The sequence below is a fragment of the Stenella coeruleoalba genome (assembly GCF_951394435.1).
Source record: "Stenella coeruleoalba genome assembly, chromosome: 4".
In the NCBI taxonomy this organism is placed as follows: Eukaryota; Metazoa; Chordata; class Mammalia; order Artiodactyla; family Delphinidae; genus Stenella; species Stenella coeruleoalba.
The window spans coordinates 2,006,650-2,029,291 of NC_137149.1; the positions used below are offsets into that span (position 1 = coordinate 2,006,650).

Below are 22,642 nucleotides of genomic sequence, written 5' to 3' on the forward strand. Positions count from 1 at the left end.
GCCAGGCCTACACAGCGAGGTGAAGCCAGCCCCGTTTGTGGCCCCGACACCTGCCAGGGCCTTCGAGATCTGTGGAGCCACGCACCTGGCAAACACCTATCTCTGAACAATCCTAGAAAAAAGGTAAAGATGCAGAAATCTCATCCAACGTGGTCTCATTTGTCCCTTCCGCCTGCCACCAGGGGGCGCTCTGGCCCTGTCCCTCTGCCCTTCTGAGCCCCAACACGGCCTAACAGCGCCCCAAATCAAACTCCCGATTCTCCCCACCAGCCTCCCTGTTGGGGGAGCCAGAATCAGTTACCCTCTTCCCACATGTCCAGTCTCGCTAATCCTTCAATCTCTCCGCGGTCACTTCTGTGGCTGTGACCTCAGGGATGGGCTTCATTTTCTAAAATTTATTTCTGGCTCTGTTGGCTCTTCGTTGCTGCGCGGGCTTTCTCTAGTTGCGGCGAGCGGAGGCTACTCCTTGTTGCAGTGCATGCGCTTCTCATTGCCGTGGCTTCTCTTGTTGCAGAGCACGGGCTCTAGGCGCGCAGGCTTCAGTAGCTGTGGCTCGTGGGCTCTAGAGTGCAGCCTCAGTAGTTATGGCGCACGGGCTTAGTTGCTCCGTGGCATGTGGGATCCTCCCGCACCAGGGCTTGAGCCCGTGTCCCCTGCATTGGCAGACGGATTCTTAACCACTGTGTCACCAGGGAAGTCCCAAGGATGGGTTTCTTGATGTGAGTGTTAGGGCCACCCGGCAGGGCTGCCAGCTGAGGGTGAGGCCTCTGCCACGTGCCGCATGGTCACCTGGGGTGTGAGGACCAGTGCCTCACTCTCAGAGACTGGGGGCAGGGCACAGGGGCTGGGGGACTTGCCCACCTCTGCACCCCCGCAGGGAGGCAGCGTTCTGTGCAAGGCCGTAGCCCCCAGCGCCGCGAGGGCGGGCAGGTGGCTCCTGTGTCTTTATGAAGCCTCCTGGGTCAATGCAGATGCAGCCCAACCCCTCCTGCCTTCACAGCGGCCTGGCACTCCAAAGCATTAATCAAGACTGGGTATGGATTGGGGCAAAGCCGATCATGGCTGCTGGGGTGCCGGGATTACGGGTGATTTCTAAACTATGTGCAAACTTGTTTCACTGATGACTGAAAATTCATGTAACATTAAGTAACACTGAATTCTACACCTCAAGGCAAATACGCTTGGTTGACCAAAAACATTAGCCTGAATCCCATCAGTCCCAAGCCTCGTGATTAACTGAGGACTGTCTGGAAGTGAGGAATAGAGGTGATTCTCAGTTTATCCGCATGTAGCTCCCACAGAGGCTTGGCCGTGTTCCCAAAGTGCAATATGTCAGGAGAGGCGTTTTAACATGAAGCGAAGTACAGGAAAATAACTTGACGTTACAGCACCCGTTACGGCATTCATTACATAGCATCTCCTTGTCTGATTCATAAAACATAATTTATTTTTTGAACTTCTTCCTCTTCAGAGCCTTCCATTCACCTTCCTGTGTGGCCAGGCTGTTAAAAAGCTGCTTCACTTTTCGTTTTCTTTCCGCGTCCCTTTAAAAAAAAAAAAAAAAAAAAAAAAAGCCCATTTTTGGATACATTTTGGAGGACATCTTGCCCTTTTTCCTATCTGACCCAATAGCAGTTCACATCCGCGTGGCCCGCCCTCACCCCGGCCCAGCACCCACACCAGCCCCTGCCAGACCCCGTCGCCCCTCACCGTTCCATGATCTCCGAGAGCTGCATCCGGGCCAGGAACTGGTTGTCCTTGCGGATCTCCCGGACGGCGCCTTTAAACTCTCGCCTGTGCTTGTGGATCAGTCTCTTCCTCTCCTGCTCCTCCTTTGTGCAGCCCTGCTTCTTCCCAAACTCGAGGCTGAAGGTGCAAAGCCGGCCTTGAGGGCACAGGGTCTGCGCACCCAGAGCCTGCCAGGCCCCGGTCAGGGCCGCCCCCAGCCACAGCCCCGGACTCCCCAAGCCCCTCTGGGGCTGGGGTGCTGGGGGGCCTCCGTACTCACACTTTGACCAGCCGGGGGGTGAACAGCTTCAGCGGCACCGGCTTGCTCTTCTCACAGACCAGCGGCCGATAGTGCTTCGGCTGCTTTTCCATTTCCGTCAAAATGCTCCGACTCAGCTCCTGACACGTGAGGAAAGCTGACACCGCCGGGCCTGCCCACCGTGGCCTCCGGAGCTCCTCCCTCCGGGCCGCCCCTTCCCCTGGGCCCGGCGGCTGCAGGTGCAGAGCCACTGTGCCCAGACGGCCCAGCTCTCACGAAGCTTCCACCTTCCTGCAGCGTCCTCGTGGCATCTGGCCTGGTGGGACTTCAGACCCACAGACCCATCGAGCAACAGAACGGTCTCTCCCAGAGGAATGTGGGGAGCACACGATGGGGACCAGCCCATTCGTACAGAGGGGAGCCCCCAGGGCAAAAGGCAGGTGCCCCTCATGGCTTCCTGTCGCCTGGTGCAGGGCAGTGGGACCATCCTCAGAACCCGAGTGACCTGGGAGGGGCGCGGGGCCTGGAGCCGCTGCCCAGGCTGAGGGGGGCGGCTGGCCTTGATTCCTAGCACCAGAACCCCGGTGACAGAAACGCCCGCCAGCCTGCCCCAACTCCGGGACACGGCCGCGCCATGGGAGGCCTCACCTGGAGCTCGGGCGGGCAGCTGCGGGCTGCCAGGTGCTCCATCAGGAGGGCTCGCAGGGGCTGCACGATGTCGTGGAAGGAGGGCAGGGTGCCATAGACGGTCACACAGCGCTGCACCAGAGCCAGACACACGGCCAGGCAGGACAGCCTGCATGGGTGACACCCGGCCTCAGGCAAACAGGAAGGAAGGGCCCCTCCCCGTCACCAACAAAGCCCATCATCTTGGCAAAGATGAAAACCTTCCACTCGTGGGCCTGGGCCGCAGGACCCTGAGGTCAAACATCTGCCCTGGGCAACGGCTGCAGCCCGATGGCTGATGGGATCAGGAGTTAAAGAAAACATCCTGCTTCCCTGAATAGGAAAGAACGTTGCGGGAAATGCAGCAACAACTTGGAAAGAGTACTCGGTGTTTTTTGTTTTTTAAACAGAAGAAAAAGTTTAGTAACACATATACATTTCTTGGGAGAGACCCAAGAAAACTGACTCACTCACTACAATGGCTGGAGCCCTCATCTTAAATAAACCCCGTTGTAGTTTTTAAATTACTAAAACTATTTCCAGTATCAAGCAGATATACTTTGAAAATCACACGCATTCTGGGAAAGTTAGGTTTTCATGGAAAAAAACGGCCATCAGGATGTGAACAGACATTTCTCCAAAGATTATGAACGTGCAACAAGCACGTGGAAAGATGCTCATTACTAATCATTAGAAAAATCAAGGCAGAATCGTAATGAGACACCGCCTCATACCCATGAGGATGGCTACCATCAAAAATCCAGAAATTACTAAGTGTTGACAAGGATGTGGAGAAATTGGAACCCTCATACGCGGTTGGTGGGAATGTAAAATGGTACAGCTGTGGTGGAAAACAGCATGGAGGCTCCTCAAAAAATTAGAAATAAAACTATCATCTGACCCAGCAAGTCCATCTCTGGGTATAAACCCAAAAGAACTGAAAGCAGAAACTGGAATAGATACTTGTACCCCCATGTCCACAGCAGCCTTATTCAGAATAACCAAAAAGTGGGAGCAACTCAAGTGTCCACTGATGGATGAATGAATAAACAAAATGTGGTCCATCCACACAACGGAGTATGATTCAGCCTTAAAAAGGAAGGAAATTCTGATACCTGCTAAAGATGGATGAACATTGAGGACATTACACTCAGTGAAATAAAATAAGTCACAAAAGGACAAATCCTGCGATTCCACCTATATGAGATGCAGCAGAGGAGTCAAATCCACAGACAGAAAGGAGGATGGTGGGGCTTGGGGTGTGGCGTGGGATTAGTCTTTAATGGGGACAGAGTTTCAGTTTGGGAAGATGAGTAAGTTCTGGAGATGGAGGGTGGTGACGGTTCCTTAACAGTGTAAATGTACTTAAGATGCCACCGAACCATACATTTAAAAATGGTTAAGATGGTAAATGTTATCTGCATTTTAACACAACAAATAAATGTCAACAAAAAAATTCAAATAACCATAATTTTTTTAAAAATCAGAGGACTTAGGAGAAAAAGTCCTAGTCCCCTCCTCATTCTACTTCTACAGACTGAAGGATGTGACCCCACAAAATCCCCCTGTTGAAACCGAACCCCTATCGTGGTGGTATTTGGAGGTGATTATGTCTACCAGTCCAGGAACACAGACGTGTTTCCATTCATTCATGTCTTTGTTAAGTACTTTCAACAAATGTTTTGTAGTTTCCATCGTACTAGTCTTCCACCTCCCTGCATAAGCTAATTCTTAAGTAATTTTATTCCTTTTGATGCTATTGTAGATGGGATCGTTTTTGCAATTTCCTTTCAGACTGTTCATTGTTTGTGTGTAGAAATACAACTGACTTTTGTACGTTGGCTCTGTATCCAGCTACTTTGCTGAATTCACTTATCAGATCTGATAGCTCTTCCGTGGAACCTTTAGGATTTTCCACATATAAAATCATTTCATCTGCGAACAGAGATAACCCGGGTGCATCTTCAAGGCTGGGTGCTGGGTCACGTCTGGCTTGCAGCCTGGCCCCTCGGAGGTCTAAGCTGGCACCACGGCCCGGAGCCCCAGGCCCGCACGTACCTGGTGTGGTTGGCCTCTGTCTCAGTCTGGGCTTTCAGTCTTCCTGCCCACTGGAGGGGGAGGCTTCTCCTGTGCCACGTGGTCATGGCCTCCTCGTCAGAAACCACGAGCAACTCCGAGTTCTTCCCAAGTGCTCTGAAAGGGTGCACCAGAGTGTAACCTGGATTCCAAGTGGGACAGGGACAGAGTCGGCCTCTGAGGCTACCGGGCTCGCAGGGCAGGCTCTGCAGGGTGAAGCCTTTGGAAGTTCATTCTAACAAACATGTGCTGTGCTTACCACCAGAGACGAGCGACAGCTTTGCCAGGGGTGTGTGGGCCAAGTCCAAGCTCAGACTAGGCCCCTGCCCTCGTGGGCAGACTAGACTGAGTATCAGTAAGAAACGACGGACAAAGGAAAAGCAGAGGAGGGTGAGGCGGGTTTGTCAGGAGAGCTGGGGCGGTGGGGCAGGGTGCAGAGCTCACCAGGCCAGAGAAGGCCTGCTCCAGAGACCCGGGGAGCGAGCAGGACTTAAGCCCACCGTTGCTCAGAGGAGCAGTCGAAGCAGACGGAAGGGACTGCCGGGGAGGGTGCCAGGCCGGGTGCGGTCCAGGCACGGCAGAGTGGGCGGTGGCTGGGCAGAGGGTGGGGGGCATACGGGTGACAGCCAGTCTGCTGACCAGTCCCGACTCCAGCGTCCAGTGCCCTCCACCGGGGCCCCTCCTCCAGCACTGCAGCCACCCTGACGTCTCCCTGGGGTGTGGCTGTCCCCCCCGTGCCCATCCCCACAGCTGGCAGAGAGGAGCCCACAGCGTGGGGCTCAGAGAAATCAGGCAAGTGTCCATGTGAGGTTACGAGGAGAAAGTGGAAGGGCAGGGAAGGGAAAAGGAGGCCGGGAAAGCAGCCCCTCTAGACACGGAGGAGCGAGGGGACAAAGGTGGGCAGCTCCTGGAGGGCGAGGGAGCCGTGAGTGGGCAGAAGCGTGGGGAAGAGTGTCAGCATCCTGTGTGGGGGAGGGGAGGGGAGGGTGTGATAGTTCAGAAGAGCAACAACTGCTGAAACCCTGTCAGAATACTGCTGTCCACCATCTCCTTCCAACATTCAGAACATTGTAGAAACTACAGGAGCGGTGCTGCTGACTAGAGATAGACCGTGAGCTACGCCAGTTAAAGTGTTCTTGTTGCCACATAAAATGAGTAAAAACAAAAAGGTAAATCTTTTTTTTTTTTTTGCGGTACGCGGGCCTCTCACTGCTGTGGCCTCTCCAGTTGCGGAGCACAGGCTCCGGACGCGCAGGCTCAGCGGCCATGGCTCACGGGCCCAGCCGCTCCGCGGCATGTGGGATCTTCCCGGACCGGGGCACGAACCCGTGTCCCCTGCATCGGCAGGCGGACTCTCAACCACTGCGCCACCAGGGAAGCCCCCAAAAAGGTAAATCTTAATGGATGTATTTTATTTACCCTCCCCCCCAAATACTGTTTCAACACACAGTCAATACCGTAAACCTCAGTATTTTATATATTTCTGGTAGGTAGTCTTGCCACCTGGGGGGTACTTTACACTAAGCTCAGACTCCCCACACGTGGAAATGGGCTACTGTGCTGGACAGATAAAGTGGGATCCTGATTGTTTTCAAAATGTGGGTTTACACACATCCACACAGAGGGAAAAAAGGATGCTACTCTGGAGGATGAGACTTGAGACTCTTTTGTCTTCTTTCTAACTTCCCCACAGCCTAAGCTTTCTACAATGAATACCGATTCCTATTAAAAGTCTAAAGTACAGTATATTTGCAAACGCTGCCTCCAGTCAACTCACCTTGGCTCTGCTTGTTGGGAGTTGCGATGTAAAGAATCCCAACAAGAAAATTGATGAGCTCAGGTATGAACCTCTGGGACAGAGACACATAGTCCAGGAACATGCAGCACACGAAGAGCCCCTTCACCACGTCTTGGAGGGACTGGATGGGACACTGGCAAAGGAACACAGGGCACAGTGTCCACTTGGGAACAACATTCACAACACTGCGCCAGGCAGACAGCCTGGCTTCCGCAGGAAGCCGCAGGCCCCGACCTTCCTCTGCACGGAGGGGAGCACCGCCCCCACGGCAGGATCGAGGCGCGTGGCATGCAATCAGGCGCAGAGCCCTGTGACCGTAAGGTCCCACCCTTTCGGAGCGGAACGCTGGTAACTGCCACAGCAAGTGGGTACCGATCACACGCCCCCTCAAGGAAAACAGAGCTATTTGGACTTTTAAAGCCAAGAGGGGAACAGAACCCCAGATCAGACACGATGCCCTCATGCGCTTTCTGGGGTCACACCCTCTGCCACCTCGCCCGGGAGCTCTGGGAAGGAGCTGCTACGCAGGCCTCGCTGACGAGCCTTTCCTACTCCTGCCCCAAGGAGCGCCAGTCTCCGCGGCCCCACTCAGCCCCTGGGAGGGCTGGCTCCGATGGGGAGGCCCTGACGTACCTTGGTTAGCAGCTGGCTCAGACACAGCAGCGCAGGCGTGACCACCGGGTGCCGGAAGTCAGAGGTTGGAAACAACATCCCAGCAATTTTCAAGTAAACGAGCTGGAAAGAAAGCGCCACCACACGGGCTAAAGAAGGGAGACAGCCTGACGCGCACCTCTGGGCTGTTCTGCGGAGACCAAGACCACCACCCGCCGGGGGCGGGGACTGCAGGCTGCCCGCGAGCACCAGGCCCCAGACGCTGGGAGCCAAGTGGCCGAACATCACCCTGTCAGCTCACCACCAGCCACTCAGAGGAAAGCCCACCAGCTGGTCACACACCCTGGGACCCTCACCCTCGATGTTGCCTTTAAAACCCCTCCCCTGAGGCCCTCAGGGAGTCCGTGTCTCTTGGGCACGAGCTGCCTGCAGTAAACGCTGCACGTTTCTTCCCCACAACCTGGCACCAGTCGGCTGGCTTTGCTGTGCGCCGGGCGAGGGTGGGCCCCAATTTGGTTCAGTAACAACATCAACTCATGAATCCTCACGCCAGCCTACGGGACAGGTACCACTGAGCCATCACTACCGCCTACAGCCGGGAGAGGCCAGGCCCGCGCAGCCCAGGATGGAAGCCCGGGCAGCCTGCCAACCCCCCTGGCCTCCCCACTACTCCTCGCCAGGGACAGGCTCCGGGGAGGCAAGGCTGGATACCCTCGGCCACAGCTCGGGCACCCACCTACCCCAGGTCACACAGAGAAAGGGGCCGAGGCCACAGACACTGGCTCAGATGCCTTCCCAAGGAGTCTACTGACCCACTGACATAAAGCCGAACTTTTTTTTTTTTTTTTGTGGTATGCAGGCCTCTCACTGTTGTGGCCCCTCCCGCTGTGGAGCACAGGCTCCGGACGCGCAGGCTCAGCGGCCATGGCTCACAGGCCCAGCTGCTCCGTGGCATGTGGGATCTTCCCAGACCGGGGCACGAACCCGTGTCCCCTGCATCGGCAGGCGGACTCTCAACCACTGCGCCACCAGGGAAGCCCTAAAGCCGAACTTTTAAGTTCCTGCCCGTCGCCGTTAGTTCATTTCAACACGAAGACCAGAAAATGGAACGGACTGAGCAGTACTTCTTCAGTGACCAGAGCTGACGACACGGCCCACGGCTGTCGTGAAACGGTCAGAAACCTCAGAGAGGTCAGAGGTCGCTGTGCACAAGCAGGTGGAGCAACCAGCCCACAGGTTCAGGTCCTCAGGAAAACACACCCCGGGTCTGCCATCAAGACTAAACACGGCACCGTTCACGGAGAAGTCAAACCAGGAACTTTGCTCCTGAGCCCACATTAGCTAGTGGTTAACAGGTCAGCAGTCCTTCCAGGGCTGGCCCAGCGTGCCCTCCAGATGGCTGCGGAGGCTCTGGGGCAGACCACCCTCTTGAAGCCCCCAGCCCCTCCGTGCCATGGCAACACACTGGACAGATGGCGGCCGCGGGTCAACGGCCAGATGAGACACGCCCCTGGCTTACCACGTCCAGGCCCGGGAAGGCCGCCCGGCCTGTGGTCTCAACCATTCCTTCCATGTCGTGCATGGCATCTCGGAGGACAAATTTCACGGCGCTGCTTGCGGCTTCAGGAAACATCTGGCAAAGGTTATACAGCTGCCTGTTCATCAGAGACGTGTCGGGGAGAGTGTCCGCAGGCAACAAAACATAGGAGCCCTCAGACCACCCACGCCTATCATCTTCCTGTGAAGCCACCTGCCGGCTGAGCTGGAGCTGGAAGCCCCTGGATGAATGCACTTTTCCTTACTGAAAATGCACTTTTCCTTACTGGCTGGCCGTCTCGGTGATCCAGGTAGTTTTTCTAATAGTGTTTTATAATAACCTATACTCATTTTTGCTATTTGCTAAGAACCTGGTCGTAACTTCTCAGTACTGGTGGCAGAAGTAGCTCTGTTTATACAAGTAACAGCACGGGAGGCATATTCTAAGGGCCAGACGTGGCTGACAGTCCTGAACCCAGCGGTACCTCACAAGCACTCCTGGGGGCAGAGGCTGGCACGGGGTGGAGGCGTGTGCAGGTGGCCAGCCCGAGGGTACCACCAGGCACCTGCTCTCACGGACCCTCCCAACTGAGCACCCTGCCCGCTGCGCCCTGCTCCAGCCACCACGGGGCCAGGAGCCACCATGCTGCTCTGCTCTCACGGGGCCTGGTGCAGAGCCCGGCCCGGGGACCCCGCGCAGGACAGCAGCAGGCGGGCGAATGAAACAGAAAATTTGCCGTCAAATATTAATAAACTGAAGGGGCCCTACTGTCTTAAAGTCGATTCGTTTGCAGTTAAAAGCAGGTCCCATCTCTAGGGCAATGGGAGCAGCACGTCAACACGACTTAGGAGCAGGATGGCGTACGGAAATCACCGCAGCTGTGCGAGCTGTGGGTCCACTGGCAAGGCTGCCTTAGTAACTCCGAAGTTATTCTACAACTTTACTAAAGGGCACAAAATTTGTTCAACTCAGCCCCACGTTCCAGATAAGGCACCCCGTTTTCACTTACACAACCAACTTGTTGATTCCGCCAAGGTCTGGAGGATCACTTGTAGCCAAATCTCCGACGTATTCCAAAAGGAAGCCAAACAGTTTCTGCAGGAACAGGGTTGGGGCCAGAGCTCAGGGCTGAGCCCAGAACGGAGCTGCGGCACAGCACGCCCTGCCCCCTGTGCCCCCGCACCGGGTGGGGCGAGGGCCTCAGGGCCAGCGAAGGGGGCATGTGACCCAAGGCAGGCACACGGGCGAAGAGCACAGGGTCTGGGTGCTGCCTTGGCTGGCGGGCAACGCCTCAGTCCTAGACGAGGAGCGCGCCGGCCGGGCGCCAAAGAGGATGAGGCACGTTCCTAGCTATCTACTTCCCCAAAGCCTGGCTTTGCTGCGTGACGGTGTGCGCGGTGGACTCAGTGTAAACTGAGGTCAACAGCTCGGCCTCCTCCTGGGCCTGCCGTGGCCCTGGAGCTGACGCACACCCAGGCCTGGCTCTCTGCCCCCTGACCCACACCCCACCGTGAAATCTCGCGGCCGTAAGCACGGGGTGCACTTCAGGACCACCAGCTTCACGGTTACGACGCCCACACAGACCAGGGCTCTTCCCTGACACTCCCAACACTGCAGACAAACGACTCAGCGTACTTCTAGTTTTGCTTTGTTTCCCACTGCGAGACTTGGATGGTTGCATTTCTGAATTCTCTCCACAACCAAAAGCTGCTCTTCCGTCGATCTTCCCGATAATAAAGACTTCAGTTCCTCGTAGGATTTGGGAGCTATCAAAATAAACAACAAAACACACTCCACGCTTAACTTGTCAAATGAGAATTACGTTTCTGGTAACAGAGATAAAAACTGAACACAAATTAAATAATACAACTTCTTTTACTTCATCCAAAGAAATACTTCCGCCTGTTTTATAGAACCACTCATTTTGTGTAATTACCACACTGCTTCTAACGTGTGCCCGCGTGCCCGCCAAGGGTGAGGCTCGAGGAAACTGGGCTGCCTGCAACAAGCCTCGACGAAGAAATGACCCCAAGCTCCCCTCCAGGAGGAATCTCGCCAATGCCCGACACGGGGAGGGAGGAGGGGACAGTGCGTAGGCGGGGTGGCCGCCAGGACCGTTCGGAACAGGCTGGAAGCTAGAAGGAGCCCCGCGAGCAGTGCAGCGTCACGCCTGAGATGCCCCCGGCAGCCAGCTCCACCCGCCGGTTCAACCGCTCTGGAAACGCCCTTAAGTCGCAGGACAGCTTAGGCCTGCGGACTGGAACCGGATGGGGTGTCTGCACGTGGGACAGAGCAGCCCACCGTGTGCTACATGCCATGTCACGAGGCCTGAGCCCGACTCCGCGGCCACCCTTGCCCACAAAGGGCTGACTTGTCAAGCGGCAGGGACCTCCGCCGGCGGCCTGCAGAACTGCTGCAGCCACATAGCAGAGGCTGACGTGCTGCCCAGAGCACTCGGGTCAGATCCCAGGGGCGTCGCGGAGAAGGATGACCGTGCCTGTCTGCCAGCCAGGACAGCACAGACGGGCTGTGCCCGTGTGTCCAGGCCCGTACCCTGTCCCACTCCATGACGCATCCCGTGAGGCAGACGCCACCAGGTCACTGCGGTCACTCCCCAGTTGTCTGTCTACCTGTGAACATATAGGGCAGCTCGGCCCTGGCAGCCTCCCGGTCGTCGGCTGCCGATCGCTCCCCGGGATTCGGACGCTGCTCCTCCTGGGTCCTCTCGCTCCCGTCCTTGCTCTGCACGTCAGACTCCAGGCCTGAGGGGCCGTCCGGGCCATCGCTCTCCTCTGGGTCCCCCTCGCTCGAGCCTTTGCCCTCTTCCCCTTCGCTCTCACTGCTACTGGCTTCCCCGCTTGGCTCTTCCTCGACGTTCATCCTTCCATCCTGGGAACAGAGTGTGGGAACCAGCGGCATCACTCCTCAGGGGACAGCAGCTGGCACAGCCTGTGACCGTGTCTGAGGGCCGTGCACGTGCAGACGCTTTATGCTACTTGTCTGCCAGGAACACGCGGCCCGGTGCTGCACCGTACACGGGCGTGGGGCCTCTCTCCCACCTCCTTCGGGGCTGCTACACGTCACGGGGCTAAAGGCCTGGGAACCGCAGTCCCCACACCCTGCCGCCAGGACTCTGGGCAGGGCTTGTCTCTGCTGGGGAGCGGCACGGGGGTCCAGGATGCGGAAGGCGCCCCAGCGGACAGGCTCCGGCTGCTATGAGTGTCTGGCAGCCCCAGGAAGCTGGGGCTTCCTGGCATGTGGGCTGCACACGGAGGTGGTGGGACCTCAACATCGGAGGGTGACCCCTGACGACTCCCCCAGATAACCCAGTGTTTTGCGAGCACCCGGTTTCCCGTCTTGGAACCCTTTCTGCTCGAGACCCCTGGCCTTCTCCTATCTTCCTGCCCCGAGTGGGGCCGACGCTCTGAAAGGGGAGAGGAGTATAGAGCTAATGGGGCTCGCGGATGAAAAACCTCACCAACTTTAGAAAGAGCCCCAGAGAAACTGCTTCTAAAAAGACTCACAATTTCCACCTGTGGTAAACCTATCAAGTGAAAAACCAGGAAATGTGTTGCTTTAAATTAAAAAAAAAAAAAAGGAAACGAAGGCAAACATCTTACTTTGTAAGAAAGCAAACGCCTGTCATCTTTGTCTAGTACGAAGCCATCACTTAAGTCATCCGCCGACATGTGTTTCGGTCTCTTAATACGTTCGTCCTCCTCCTTTCCAAGCATCCTCCGGAGTCTTTCAGCCTGAGCAGGAAAGACAGAAAAGCTGTCTGCCGTGCTGTGAGCACGTGGCAGGGACGCACGCTCCAGGCTCCCTCGGCCATCACAGCTGCTTCAGGCCTGCCTTCTGCTTTCTTCAACCAGACACGCAAACCCTTGGCAAGCATCGTGTGGAAGACTTATTTTAACAAAAATAAAAATACTGCGGCAGAAACATGTTCCCGTCACAAGGAAGGAAAAGCTCTCACCCTGGGGGCTTTCTGGCCAAATGATGGTGGCCAACCATCGGCTTCACTCACCACCAGGCCCCAGAAGAGGAACAGGACACCTTACACTGAGGTCTGCATCCATTTAACAAGCAGCTCAGCTACTCTGTCCCTCTGAACCATGCAATGGCCACAGGAGACGGCCCACGAGGGGGGTACTGAAAAGGCCAGATGCACGACAGTATGCCTCCACTTCATTTTTGTTTTGTAACGTAAGGAAATTTAAAAAACCTTTAAGAGAAAAGAGGTGAAAAGGTAGTGCACTATATCGCTAGCAGCTGTTCTGAGGTAAAGGGATTAGAAAGAAAGTCATTTTTAATTTGTTATATTGGGTATTATCTGCATTTATTTTTCCTTTTATAGTTAAAAAAAATAAAACAAACTTGTTTAGAGACTAAAAAGATTTCACTGGTAAAACACAGCACACCTGCAGCCCATTGAACACAACAAGGTGGAAAGCGCCTTTCCGGTAGTAGCAGCTTCCCAGAGCAGCCCTGCCCCTGTCCCTGCCTCACCCCGCCCCCTGCCCCGCCCCCTAGACACCTCCAGGCACTTGAGCCGCTCCCGCTCCTCCTGGGCCAGCTCCTCCTCCGTCTTCATCCTGTTAGAGGGCGGCGCTTTCATTTCAAAGCCGAGCTCACGAACCATCATGTCGTATGCGTCAGGCTAGGGCAGAAAGAAGAAATTGTTTTTTTAAAGAAAAGACCTGCATAATGAGCTTCCTGCACATCCCAATTGTGGCTGGACATCTTTATGGAAGAAGCTAAACCACGGCCTAAGTCTTTTCTTCTTGTGTGACAGAGGCCTGTTCTAATCAGTCTCGAGGACGCCTTTAGGTCATATACAACTATTTGCTCCTCGAAAATTCTTAAAGTATGTCTGCTTTAAGAAAACTAAAACTTGGGCTTCCCTGCTGGCGCAGTGGTTGGGAGTCCGCCTGCTGATGCAGGGGACACAGGTTCGTGCCCTGGTCCGGGAAGATCCCACATGCCGCGGAGCGGCTGGGCCCGTGAGCCATGGCCGCTGAGCCTGTGCGTCCGGAGCCTGTGCTCCGCAACGGGAGAAGCCACAACAGTGAAAGGCCCGCGTACCGCAGAAAAAAAAAAAAGAAAACTAAACTTTGCTCATCTAGGCATTAAGCCCCCAAATGGGATTTTGGGGGAAGCAACAGTAAGGTCGACTCACAGATGTGCAGATGGCCACACGGCAAGGTAATCTGGTGAAATCCAAGTATTTTCTAGAAACCAGCAACTCAAACGAATGCACCTTCTCTGACAATTTAGACTAAAAGCAATGTGGTAGGAACCAAATATTGTCCCGGGGGAAAAATAAATAAATGTATGTATCAATACACATGCCAAGGCTTCTCATACCAAGAAACAACCGTTTTCTTTACTTTCATTATTCTGGAGTAGATAGTGAAGTAACTTTTAGTCTATTTCCACCCTGATGTAACACACGTCAGATACCTCAATATAAAAGTTTAACAGAAAACTTAAGTCCTAAAAGGGAGAACAGATGTCTGGCTCCCCCTCTTCTGCAGAGAAAGGCTGGGTCAATGGTCGTGAGCCCAGGCTGCCTGTGAGGTGCTGACCCCACCTTGGGTTTCTCCTTTCCACCTCTGCTCTCGGATGTGGGTGTTTTACGGGCCAGGAGAGTCTGGATTTCTTTCCAGTCTTGGTCTAGCTTCTCTGTGAGTTCAAGGGCGTCTTCTCGTTGAGCCTGTCTCTCCCTCTGGGGAAAAAGAACAGAAGGCACCCCATTACTGCCGGCCTCCAGCAGACGTCCAGGCCCCACTGGACAACCGCTCAGCCCAACATGCCGACGGGGAAAGAGACCACGAGAAATCAGCATCTCAGGATCCCATCACGCAGAACGAACTTCCTGCTGTAAAACTGCTCTTCTAGATGCTCTGAGCAGTTTGCCTTTAGCAAAAGCAGTGATGTTTTGCGACTCTTGATACGTGCCACAACACTAAAACCAACCCTCCCCCCAAACCAAAACCAAAACCCCAAGAAACCATCAGAAGTACATGCTTGGGGCTTCCGTGGTAGTGCAGTGGTTAAGAATCCCCCTGCCAATGCAGGGGATACGTGTTCGAGCCTTGGTCCAGGAAGATCCCACATGCCACGGAGCAACTAAGCCCCTGCGCCAAAACTACTGAGCCTGCACTCTAAAGCCTGCGTGCCACAACTACTGAAGCCCGTGTGCCTAGAGCCCGTGCTCCGCAACAAGAGAAGCCACCGCGATGAGAAGCCCGCAAACTGCAACGAAGAGTAGGCCCCACTCTCCACAACTAGAGAAAAGCCCGCGCGCAGCAGAAAAGACCCGACACAGCCAAAAATAAATAAATAAATAAAATTAAAAAAAAAAGAGGAAGTACATGCTTGATGAAACTTAAAATGCATTTTGTATTCCTATTCAAAGTGAATGCTTTTATTGAATTCATAGAAAATATTAGACACAGCCTAAACCGCACAGGGAGGAAAGACTTGAAAGTGTTCAGCAGCGAGCCTGCGGGCGGTGCTGCTCCACAGCGAGAACGGCAGCGGACGCACCTTCTCCTGCCTTGATTTGGCGATGAGCTCCTCGATCAGCTCTTTGCGTGACTTCGGCTGTTGCCCCTCCTCGCCATGCTGTTGAGAGGTCTTCTTGTGAAGCGGCCCACCACCTCCTCCAAAATGGGCCGCCGTCAACTCAGCTGCAGACAGAGAGCAGAAAACCCCTCTGTGAAGCCAGGCCCGGCTGCGAAGTGGGTTTTGCAGTCGCTCTGCCAACGTTTCTCCAAGCACGGTCCTAAGAGCAGACTCCACGTTTAAGAGAAAACTCTCACCCACGGCAGGTGAGACTACAGGCACAGCGACACAAACCCCCAAGATGAGCCCCTCCGAGAAAACCCAGAGGCATAAAAAGACCAAACAGCTGTGATCCAAGTGACTGGAAACACCAAGAACCTGTTTTCCAATGTGTTAGCGTCTCACAGAAGATGGGCAAACGCAAACTAGCTCGTGCCTGAGTCCTAAGCGGGCGTGCCCAGGACCAGAGCCACTTCACACCCTCCCTGTGTCTCACAGAAAGTCCCGGGGGGCAGGGGGCGGAGCCAGCTACTGGAGTCACCGATTCCTAGGCTGCCTGAGCTACCAGGGAAGAAGAGAGAAAGACAACATTGGGAATCGTCGATTTTGGAAGAGAAAGAAACTTTAAAAAAATCCAATTTCTTGGAAGAGAAAACAGAGGCTTAGATGCTAAGCAACTGACTTCAGATCTCATCCAGTAAGAGAAACAGCTCCTGCCTGTGGCCCTCTAACCCCGTCAGGCCCACAACCCGCCGTCTGCGCCTGCGCTCCGCCACCCCCATCATGCCTCCTTCTGGAAGCTGCTCTCGCTCTCCCTGCAGTAGACTCTGGCCCGATTTAAAGGCCAACGCTCACTCCTCTGGGCAGCAGCTCCCTCCTCCAGGCAAGGCTGTCTGCGGACTTGGGCCCCCACTGCCCTCCTGATGCCTCCCCTGGGCTAACAGCTACCCCAAACACCCCTGCGCATCCTGCTTCCTCTCTACCACCCTCGCCTACAAGAGAATTTCAGGAAGACCTCTTGGCCTGCCCTAGCCAACTCTGTCCTTCCCCACTCAAGTCCCTCCGGCTCCCGTTCCTGAGTAAAAGCCAAAATTGTTCCCGTGGCCCCGGGGGCCCAGCCCACCTGTCTGTACCATCGCCCCCTCCAGTTGCCAGGCTCCTGGCTGGTCCCAGACTGTGACACCAGCAGAGGCCTGCACGACAGCCACCTCCTTCGTGACCCTAATCAGGACTGCCTGGCGTGTCCCAGACCGCTCCAACTTCATTTCCCCCACAGCACTTCTACTTCCGACCGGCCTGCGGGATTTAGTGATTATTTAGTTTACTGTCTGGGTCTCCCCAGAAAACTGAGCTGCAGGTAGGTTTTACTCACTGCTATTTCCCCAGAACCAAGAGCACTGCCTGGCACATGCTGAATAAATGAATCAGTGAATGAGTGACTCCTCTGCTTCCTGCAAAGTTCAGCATATTAGAAAACACTATCATTTAGCATTCTACTAATTCAAGATTGTTTACAATATTTTCTGAAAATAAAATTTACAAAACATTAACTAACGAGGTGGTAGTATATAAAAGATTCCAAAAAGGATTCTCGGAGAAAAGAAAAAAAAAAAATCCATCAGTGTGTTTATACTGATGATAGGATTTAATTAGAAAACTAGGGTTGATTTTTAAGATGAAATTCTCCTAATCTAGGAGAACATATAAACTATGTAGTTGAACAAAACAGAATGTTTCCTAATGATTCATTTTAAAAGGTACGGCAAATATATTTATTTTCAAATATAAGAGGTTACCTGGAAATGTGCAAGTCCCCTGGATTCTCATGAGCTCATACTAAACATCAGAGGAGGATAGGAAACCTCAAATAAACAGTTGAGTCCCCAGGACCCAACACCTGGCAGAATGGGAATCCAACTTCTCCTCTAGTCAGCCAACCGTCACAGCCTATCATACCAACGAGGCCGAGGCCGACACCTTGTGATGAATGACCAGGCCGCCAAACGTTAAGGTGCCACGGCAGTCCCCTTCGGTGACAGTGAAGGTGAACGTGTTTAAAGCGAGGCGTGCATAAAAAGTCCTGAACAATGGAAAGTGCGCAGAGAAAGGCCCTCAAGGTGAACTATGTCCCCTCCTCAACCACGAAGCCTCAGCAGAGTTGAGGTCCGCCTCCCGGTGCTGTGGACAGAACCACGGGCTGCCCTAATTCCTAGGCCTTCTGCCCCCGCATCACCCAAATACCAAAAAGCAGTCATGGGCTTAACGGCTTGGCTTTCCACACACCAGAAAAACCGCTGAGTCAGTTTCAGTTTTGTGCAGCTTTGTTTTGAAGATGCTGACTAGAGGATATTCTAAATCATAAGGATGCGAACTTACGACATGACCGCAACTTTACAAAAGGGCCCAAGATGATCAGACCTGAACCGAGTCCTAACTCAGTTCAGTTGTGTATCAGTGTTAACTAATGCCACGGTTTAACCTGCTTTGTTATTATCTATAAATAAGAAGCTCAGGACTTGCCTGGTGGCCCAGTGGTTAAGAATCCGCCTGCCAATGCAGGGGACACAGGTTCGAGCCCTGATCTGGGAAGATTCCACATGCCGAGGAGCAACTAAGCCCGTGAGCCACAACTACTGAGCCCACACGCCTAGAGCCCGTGCTCCGCAACAAGAGAAGCCACCGCAATGAGAAGCCTGCGCACCGCAACGAAGAGTAGCCCTGGCTTGCTGCAACTAGAGAAAGCCTGTGCGCAGCAACGAAGACCCAACGCAGCCAAAAATGAAATAAGTAAATAAATAAATTTTAAAAAAGAAATTAAAAAGAAGCAGCTCAGTGTTACTTCCCCCACAAAACTGTCATAAGCGGTTCCAGAGAAAACAAAGACTAAAAGAACTAAGTAAACACTGTTAGTGCACACATTGGGTCAGAACTGGTAACAGTGGTAGCAAAGCACTGTGGGTTAGTACAGAGGAGCTGTCCTAGGGGTTAGCGAGGTGGGTTTTACCCACAACTCTGACTCACGGGTTGGTCAAATCATATTGTTTCTCTGAGCTCACCGGGTAAAATAAGCTGGGGTGAAGTTCAAACAAGAGGAGGGACACTGAGGTGCTTTCTGTGACAGACAGACAGCAGGCTATCTTATCTACATATACACATTCTTAGAGATCTACACCTGCATTTTCTAGGTGTGCAAGCAGGGCAGAAAGAACGTCAGTGCTAAGCAGACTGCCCCTGATCCCAGGCCTCACCCGACAGCACTCCTCGGTCCTCGGCATCGCTGTCGCTATCGACAATGTCATTATGCTTTTCAATGTCTGCCAAAGACTGGCCGTAATGAGTCAGTTCTTCATCTTCATTTAGGTTGTAGATGCTTTTCTTTTCGTGTTGTCGCTGACAGAATAGAAAAAATGAAAATCAGTCTCCTAAAATTTCCACATCCATTTAACATCAAAAAAAGAATGATTTTTTCCCCCATTTTTGTGCAATGTGACAGTGTAGCTTTAAGATTATTCTGGGTCATTTGAGCAATGATTCGGATATAAACAGAACCCACAGAAGGTAAATAAATCAATGGGCCACCCTAAGGCACTGGGAAATCGTGCAGCTCTACCCACCAGGAATGCTCCACAATCCACTCGACCCAGCTGAAGGCAGCAGTTTAGTCCAGAACCCCAGGACGCATCACTGCCGGGCACTCTGGTTAAGATATTTATCCACCTAACTGGTATGTGCAAGAGGCTGCTTCCCCCTTGGTCTAGACAGGCAAGATACACGACTGAAGACCCATCCACTGTGCACTCACAAAAGTATAAACAAACAAGGGGGAAACGGCCTTCTCTTTGTATTTGACTTCTGTGTAAAACTACAGCAAAAGACTGTTTTCCATACCTGTTGTTCCAGAGCAAACCTCTTCATCATCTTCTCCTCCGGGCTTATGTTGCTATTGTATTCTCCAAAGCGTTTATCTCTAAATACGTTGGACTTATCCCTTTCTTTGTATTCCTTTAGCAAAGTCTGGGTGCGCTGAAAAACAGATCATAGAACAATCTCTCACCGGTCCTGGCAACTCTGAGCTCTGACGGCCTGGCAGTCTTAGTCACCAAAGGGGAGGTGCTTCCACAAGGGGACACAACGCTGGCTCTAAGGAACTGGAAAATGCCATTTTCTATGCCTCAGGCCCCTGAGACAAACAGTCCAAAAAAGGCCAATCTACTGGCTGGAAAGACTGATCTCAATTACCAAGGAGAAACTGGGTCGCTGCCATACAACGGCAGCAAAGAGGATGATGTCTGGAACCCAGGGGATTCTCTAGAGTGTGTGTTAGTACTTCCATGCCTAATATCAAAGGTTAAGGTAAAATGATGGCAACCAAAAAAAAGCAGACAATCGAGCAGAGGTCACTCCACCCAGGTGAAGAAGCCAGAGGAGTTCAGGTTCTAGCCGAGTAAGGGGAGCAGGGAACAATGATCTGAGAGGCCATGTATGTCAATGACGACGTCACGATCAATTACAGACACAGACTGCAGCAGCACTGCCTATCTGCTCTTTGCTTGTTACATACGTGTCATTATGTGTATATGCAGTCAGTCTTTGCTATTTGCAGATTCCGTATTTATGTATTTGTCTCTTGGTAAAATTTACGTGTAGCCCCAAACCAATACTCTCAGCACTTTCTGGGTCATTCATGGACATGCATGTGATGCCCAGGAGGTGCAGTCGAGAGTGAGGACTCAGAACCCCACCAGCTGCACCACTTCCCAGCGAGGACTTTGGGAAGCGCCTACAGCCTCACCTGTAAAAAGGAGAGAATGGCAGTTCCTACCTCAGGCTCTTAAGGAGAAATGAGAAAACTGAGGCTTACATGATAAAGGAAAACATGTCTAGTCTGGAGCCCATGCAATGCCCATCCCCACATCTGCCCCCACAAGCCTGCCCTGGGGTGTGTGATGCAGGGGTGCATCGGAGTCGGCTATAAGTTTGTCTTGTCTACTATTACTGCCAGCTCCTTGCAATAAGGACGATGTTTGATTCAATTCAAAGATCAATTGGGGGGACTCCCCTGGTGGCGCAGTGGTTAAGAATCCGCCTGCCAATGCAGGGGACATATGTTTGAGCCCTGGTCCGGGAAGATCCCACATGCCGTGGAGCAACTAAGCCCGTGCGCCACAACTACTGAGCCTGTGTTCCACAACTACTGAAGCCCGTGTGTCTAGAGCCTGTGCTCCACAGCAAGACAGGCCACCGCAATGAGAAGCCCATGCACTGCAGCGAAGAGTAGCCCCTATTCACCACAACTAGAGAAAGCCTGTGCACAGCAACGAAGACCCAATGCGGCCATAAATAAATAAATAAATTTATTAAAAAAAAAAAAAAAAAAAGATCAGTTGGGGTTTCCCTGGTGGTGAAATGGTTAAGAATCCGCCTGCCAATGCAGGGGACACAGGTTCGAGCCCTGGTCCGGGAAAATCCCACATGCCGTGGAGCAACGAAGCCAGTGTGCCACAACTACTAAGCCTGCGCTCTAGAGCCCATGAGCCACAATTACTGAGCTCACATGCCACAGCTACTGAAGCCCGCGCACCTAGAGCCCGTGTGGTCTATAACAAGAGAAGCCACCGCAATGAGAAGCCCGCGTACCGCAAAGAAGAGTAGCCCCCTCTCACCGCAACAAGAAAAAGCCCGCGTGCAGCAACAGACCCAAGGCAGCCAAAATAAATAAATAATAAAATAAATAAATTTATATATAAAAAAAGATCAACTGGATTACATGCTGTGGGACAGAACACAGATTATGAGCCCATGAAGGCAGGGCCAGGTGTTACTTTACCTTTACCTCTCCACCTGCTAGAACACAGCTTAAACGTTAACTGCTCAGTGGCACATAAAGGCTTCACAGGTGTCCAAACCCAGTGCAAACCCCAGCCTTTACCAGCTGTGTGACCCTGGGAAATTTACTTGACCTTTCTGTGCTTTAATTTGTTCACTAACTTACTAATGTCTCCTCCTCAGAGTAACAATAAATATCGTTAAACAAACCAATGAGCATGTCTCAGAAGCTGCAGAGAGAATGCCACCCGAACTGAATTTCAAAGTACAGAATACTCTGGAACCGTAAGCACAGGAAAGCTGGAGGCTACGAGACTTTCCAAGAAGGCAGCATTTCAGTTACCCTGCAAGGGACAAGGTTGTGCGCTTCGAAGGACCGATACATTCCTTCTTCAAACATCTACTGAGCATGTAATCCCCTATCCTGTCCCTAACCAGCGGAGCTCAAAGTCTCAACGAGGGCAGGTTTTAAGAGGTTTGCACAGGGGCCGCGGCAGCGCGGAAGTGATGAACTCTGCCTGAGCTGGACTTGTGTGTGGGTCTCCAGGGAGGGACGGCGGTTTTGCGGGGGAATGTCGTCCCCGCCCACGCAGAAGCAGAGGCACGAAGATGAAAACAGTCCAGCTGACGCATGGCATACACGATACACGACGTCTCACTACTCCAGGCGCTGTCCCGAGGACTCTAAGTGGACGCTTCCCATTCTCCCGGTGGCCCTAGGATGTACGTACCACCATCATGGCCGATTTACAGAAGGGAAAAAGGGCACCGGAAAGTAAGTCCGTAGCTCGCCCAAGCCTGCCGGCGGCCCCTCGGTGCCGCAGGGGTTCGAGGAGCAGGGCCGTGGGTGGTCCCGGCCGGCAGGTGGGGCCGGGGGGACCCACCCCGGAGGGCCCGGCGCCCCGCTCACCTTCTGGAGGGCCCGCGCGCGCGACACCCCGGGCAGCCCCACGTCGTGGCGCGTCTTCCTGCCCAGGACCTGGAACTTCTGCCGGTTGACTTTCACCTCGAACGGGTTGGCGCTGGGCCTCGCCCGGCAGCCCCGCGCGCCCGCCGGGGCCCCGGGGGCCTTCCCGCGCGCTCCGGCAGACCTGGTCTTCCCCATGGCAACACGCGCTGCACCTCGGGGCGCTGACGAGGAGGTGGCAGCTACAGCTCGCGCTCCGTCCGGAGCTACCGCGCGGCCCAGCCGCCTAGGAGTGCCGCCCCCGTCTCGCGATAACTGAGCCAGCGAGACGTAGGAACGTTGGGTAAAATACTGACAAGCCCCCGCTCAGCTTACCCGCCCATAGGCTGAGCAACTACAACTCCCAGCAGGCCGCGCTCGCGCCCCACCGCCTCCGCCCCGTGCGGGGCCTTCTGGGAGCGGTCCCGGCCCGCGCGGTAGCGCCCCAGCTTCGGGGTCCGTGGAGCGCAGCGCTCTGGCTCCCTCGTCTGGGGAACCGTTGGCCGGAGCCGTCGTCGCCGGGGGGTGGTTCCCCGGCCAGTGAGCGCCTCCCCGGGCGATGGGGCCGACAGCCCGGGCCACGGCGCGGCGGGGGTGACCGCGGGGGCTCGGCCCGACCCCTCC

General features: G+C 53.9%; 1 protein-coding gene across 1 annotated transcript; it reads right to left on the reverse strand.

The window, feature by feature from the left end:
• Positions 1-1,421: 1,421 nt before the first annotated feature.
• NOP14 (NOP14 nucleolar protein) lies at positions 1,422-22,301 on the reverse strand. Its single transcript, XM_079919315.1, has 18 exons — positions 21,983-22,301; positions 19,135-19,269; positions 18,495-18,636; positions 15,229-15,371; positions 14,270-14,404; positions 13,214-13,336; positions 12,297-12,428; positions 11,307-11,565; positions 10,312-10,442; positions 9,686-9,771; positions 8,659-8,794; positions 7,161-7,262; positions 6,507-6,660; positions 4,712-4,871; positions 2,636-2,783; positions 2,009-2,127; positions 1,711-1,866; positions 1,422-1,544 (listed from the first exon to the last, which is right to left on the reverse strand). Exons 1-18 carry the CDS (start codon positions 22,175-22,177, stop codon positions 1,445-1,447), a joined length of 2,556 nt encoding a protein of 851 aa, XP_079775441.1. The 5' UTR covers positions 22,178-22,301; the 3' UTR covers positions 1,422-1,444.
• Positions 22,302-22,642: the final 341 nt, after the last annotated feature.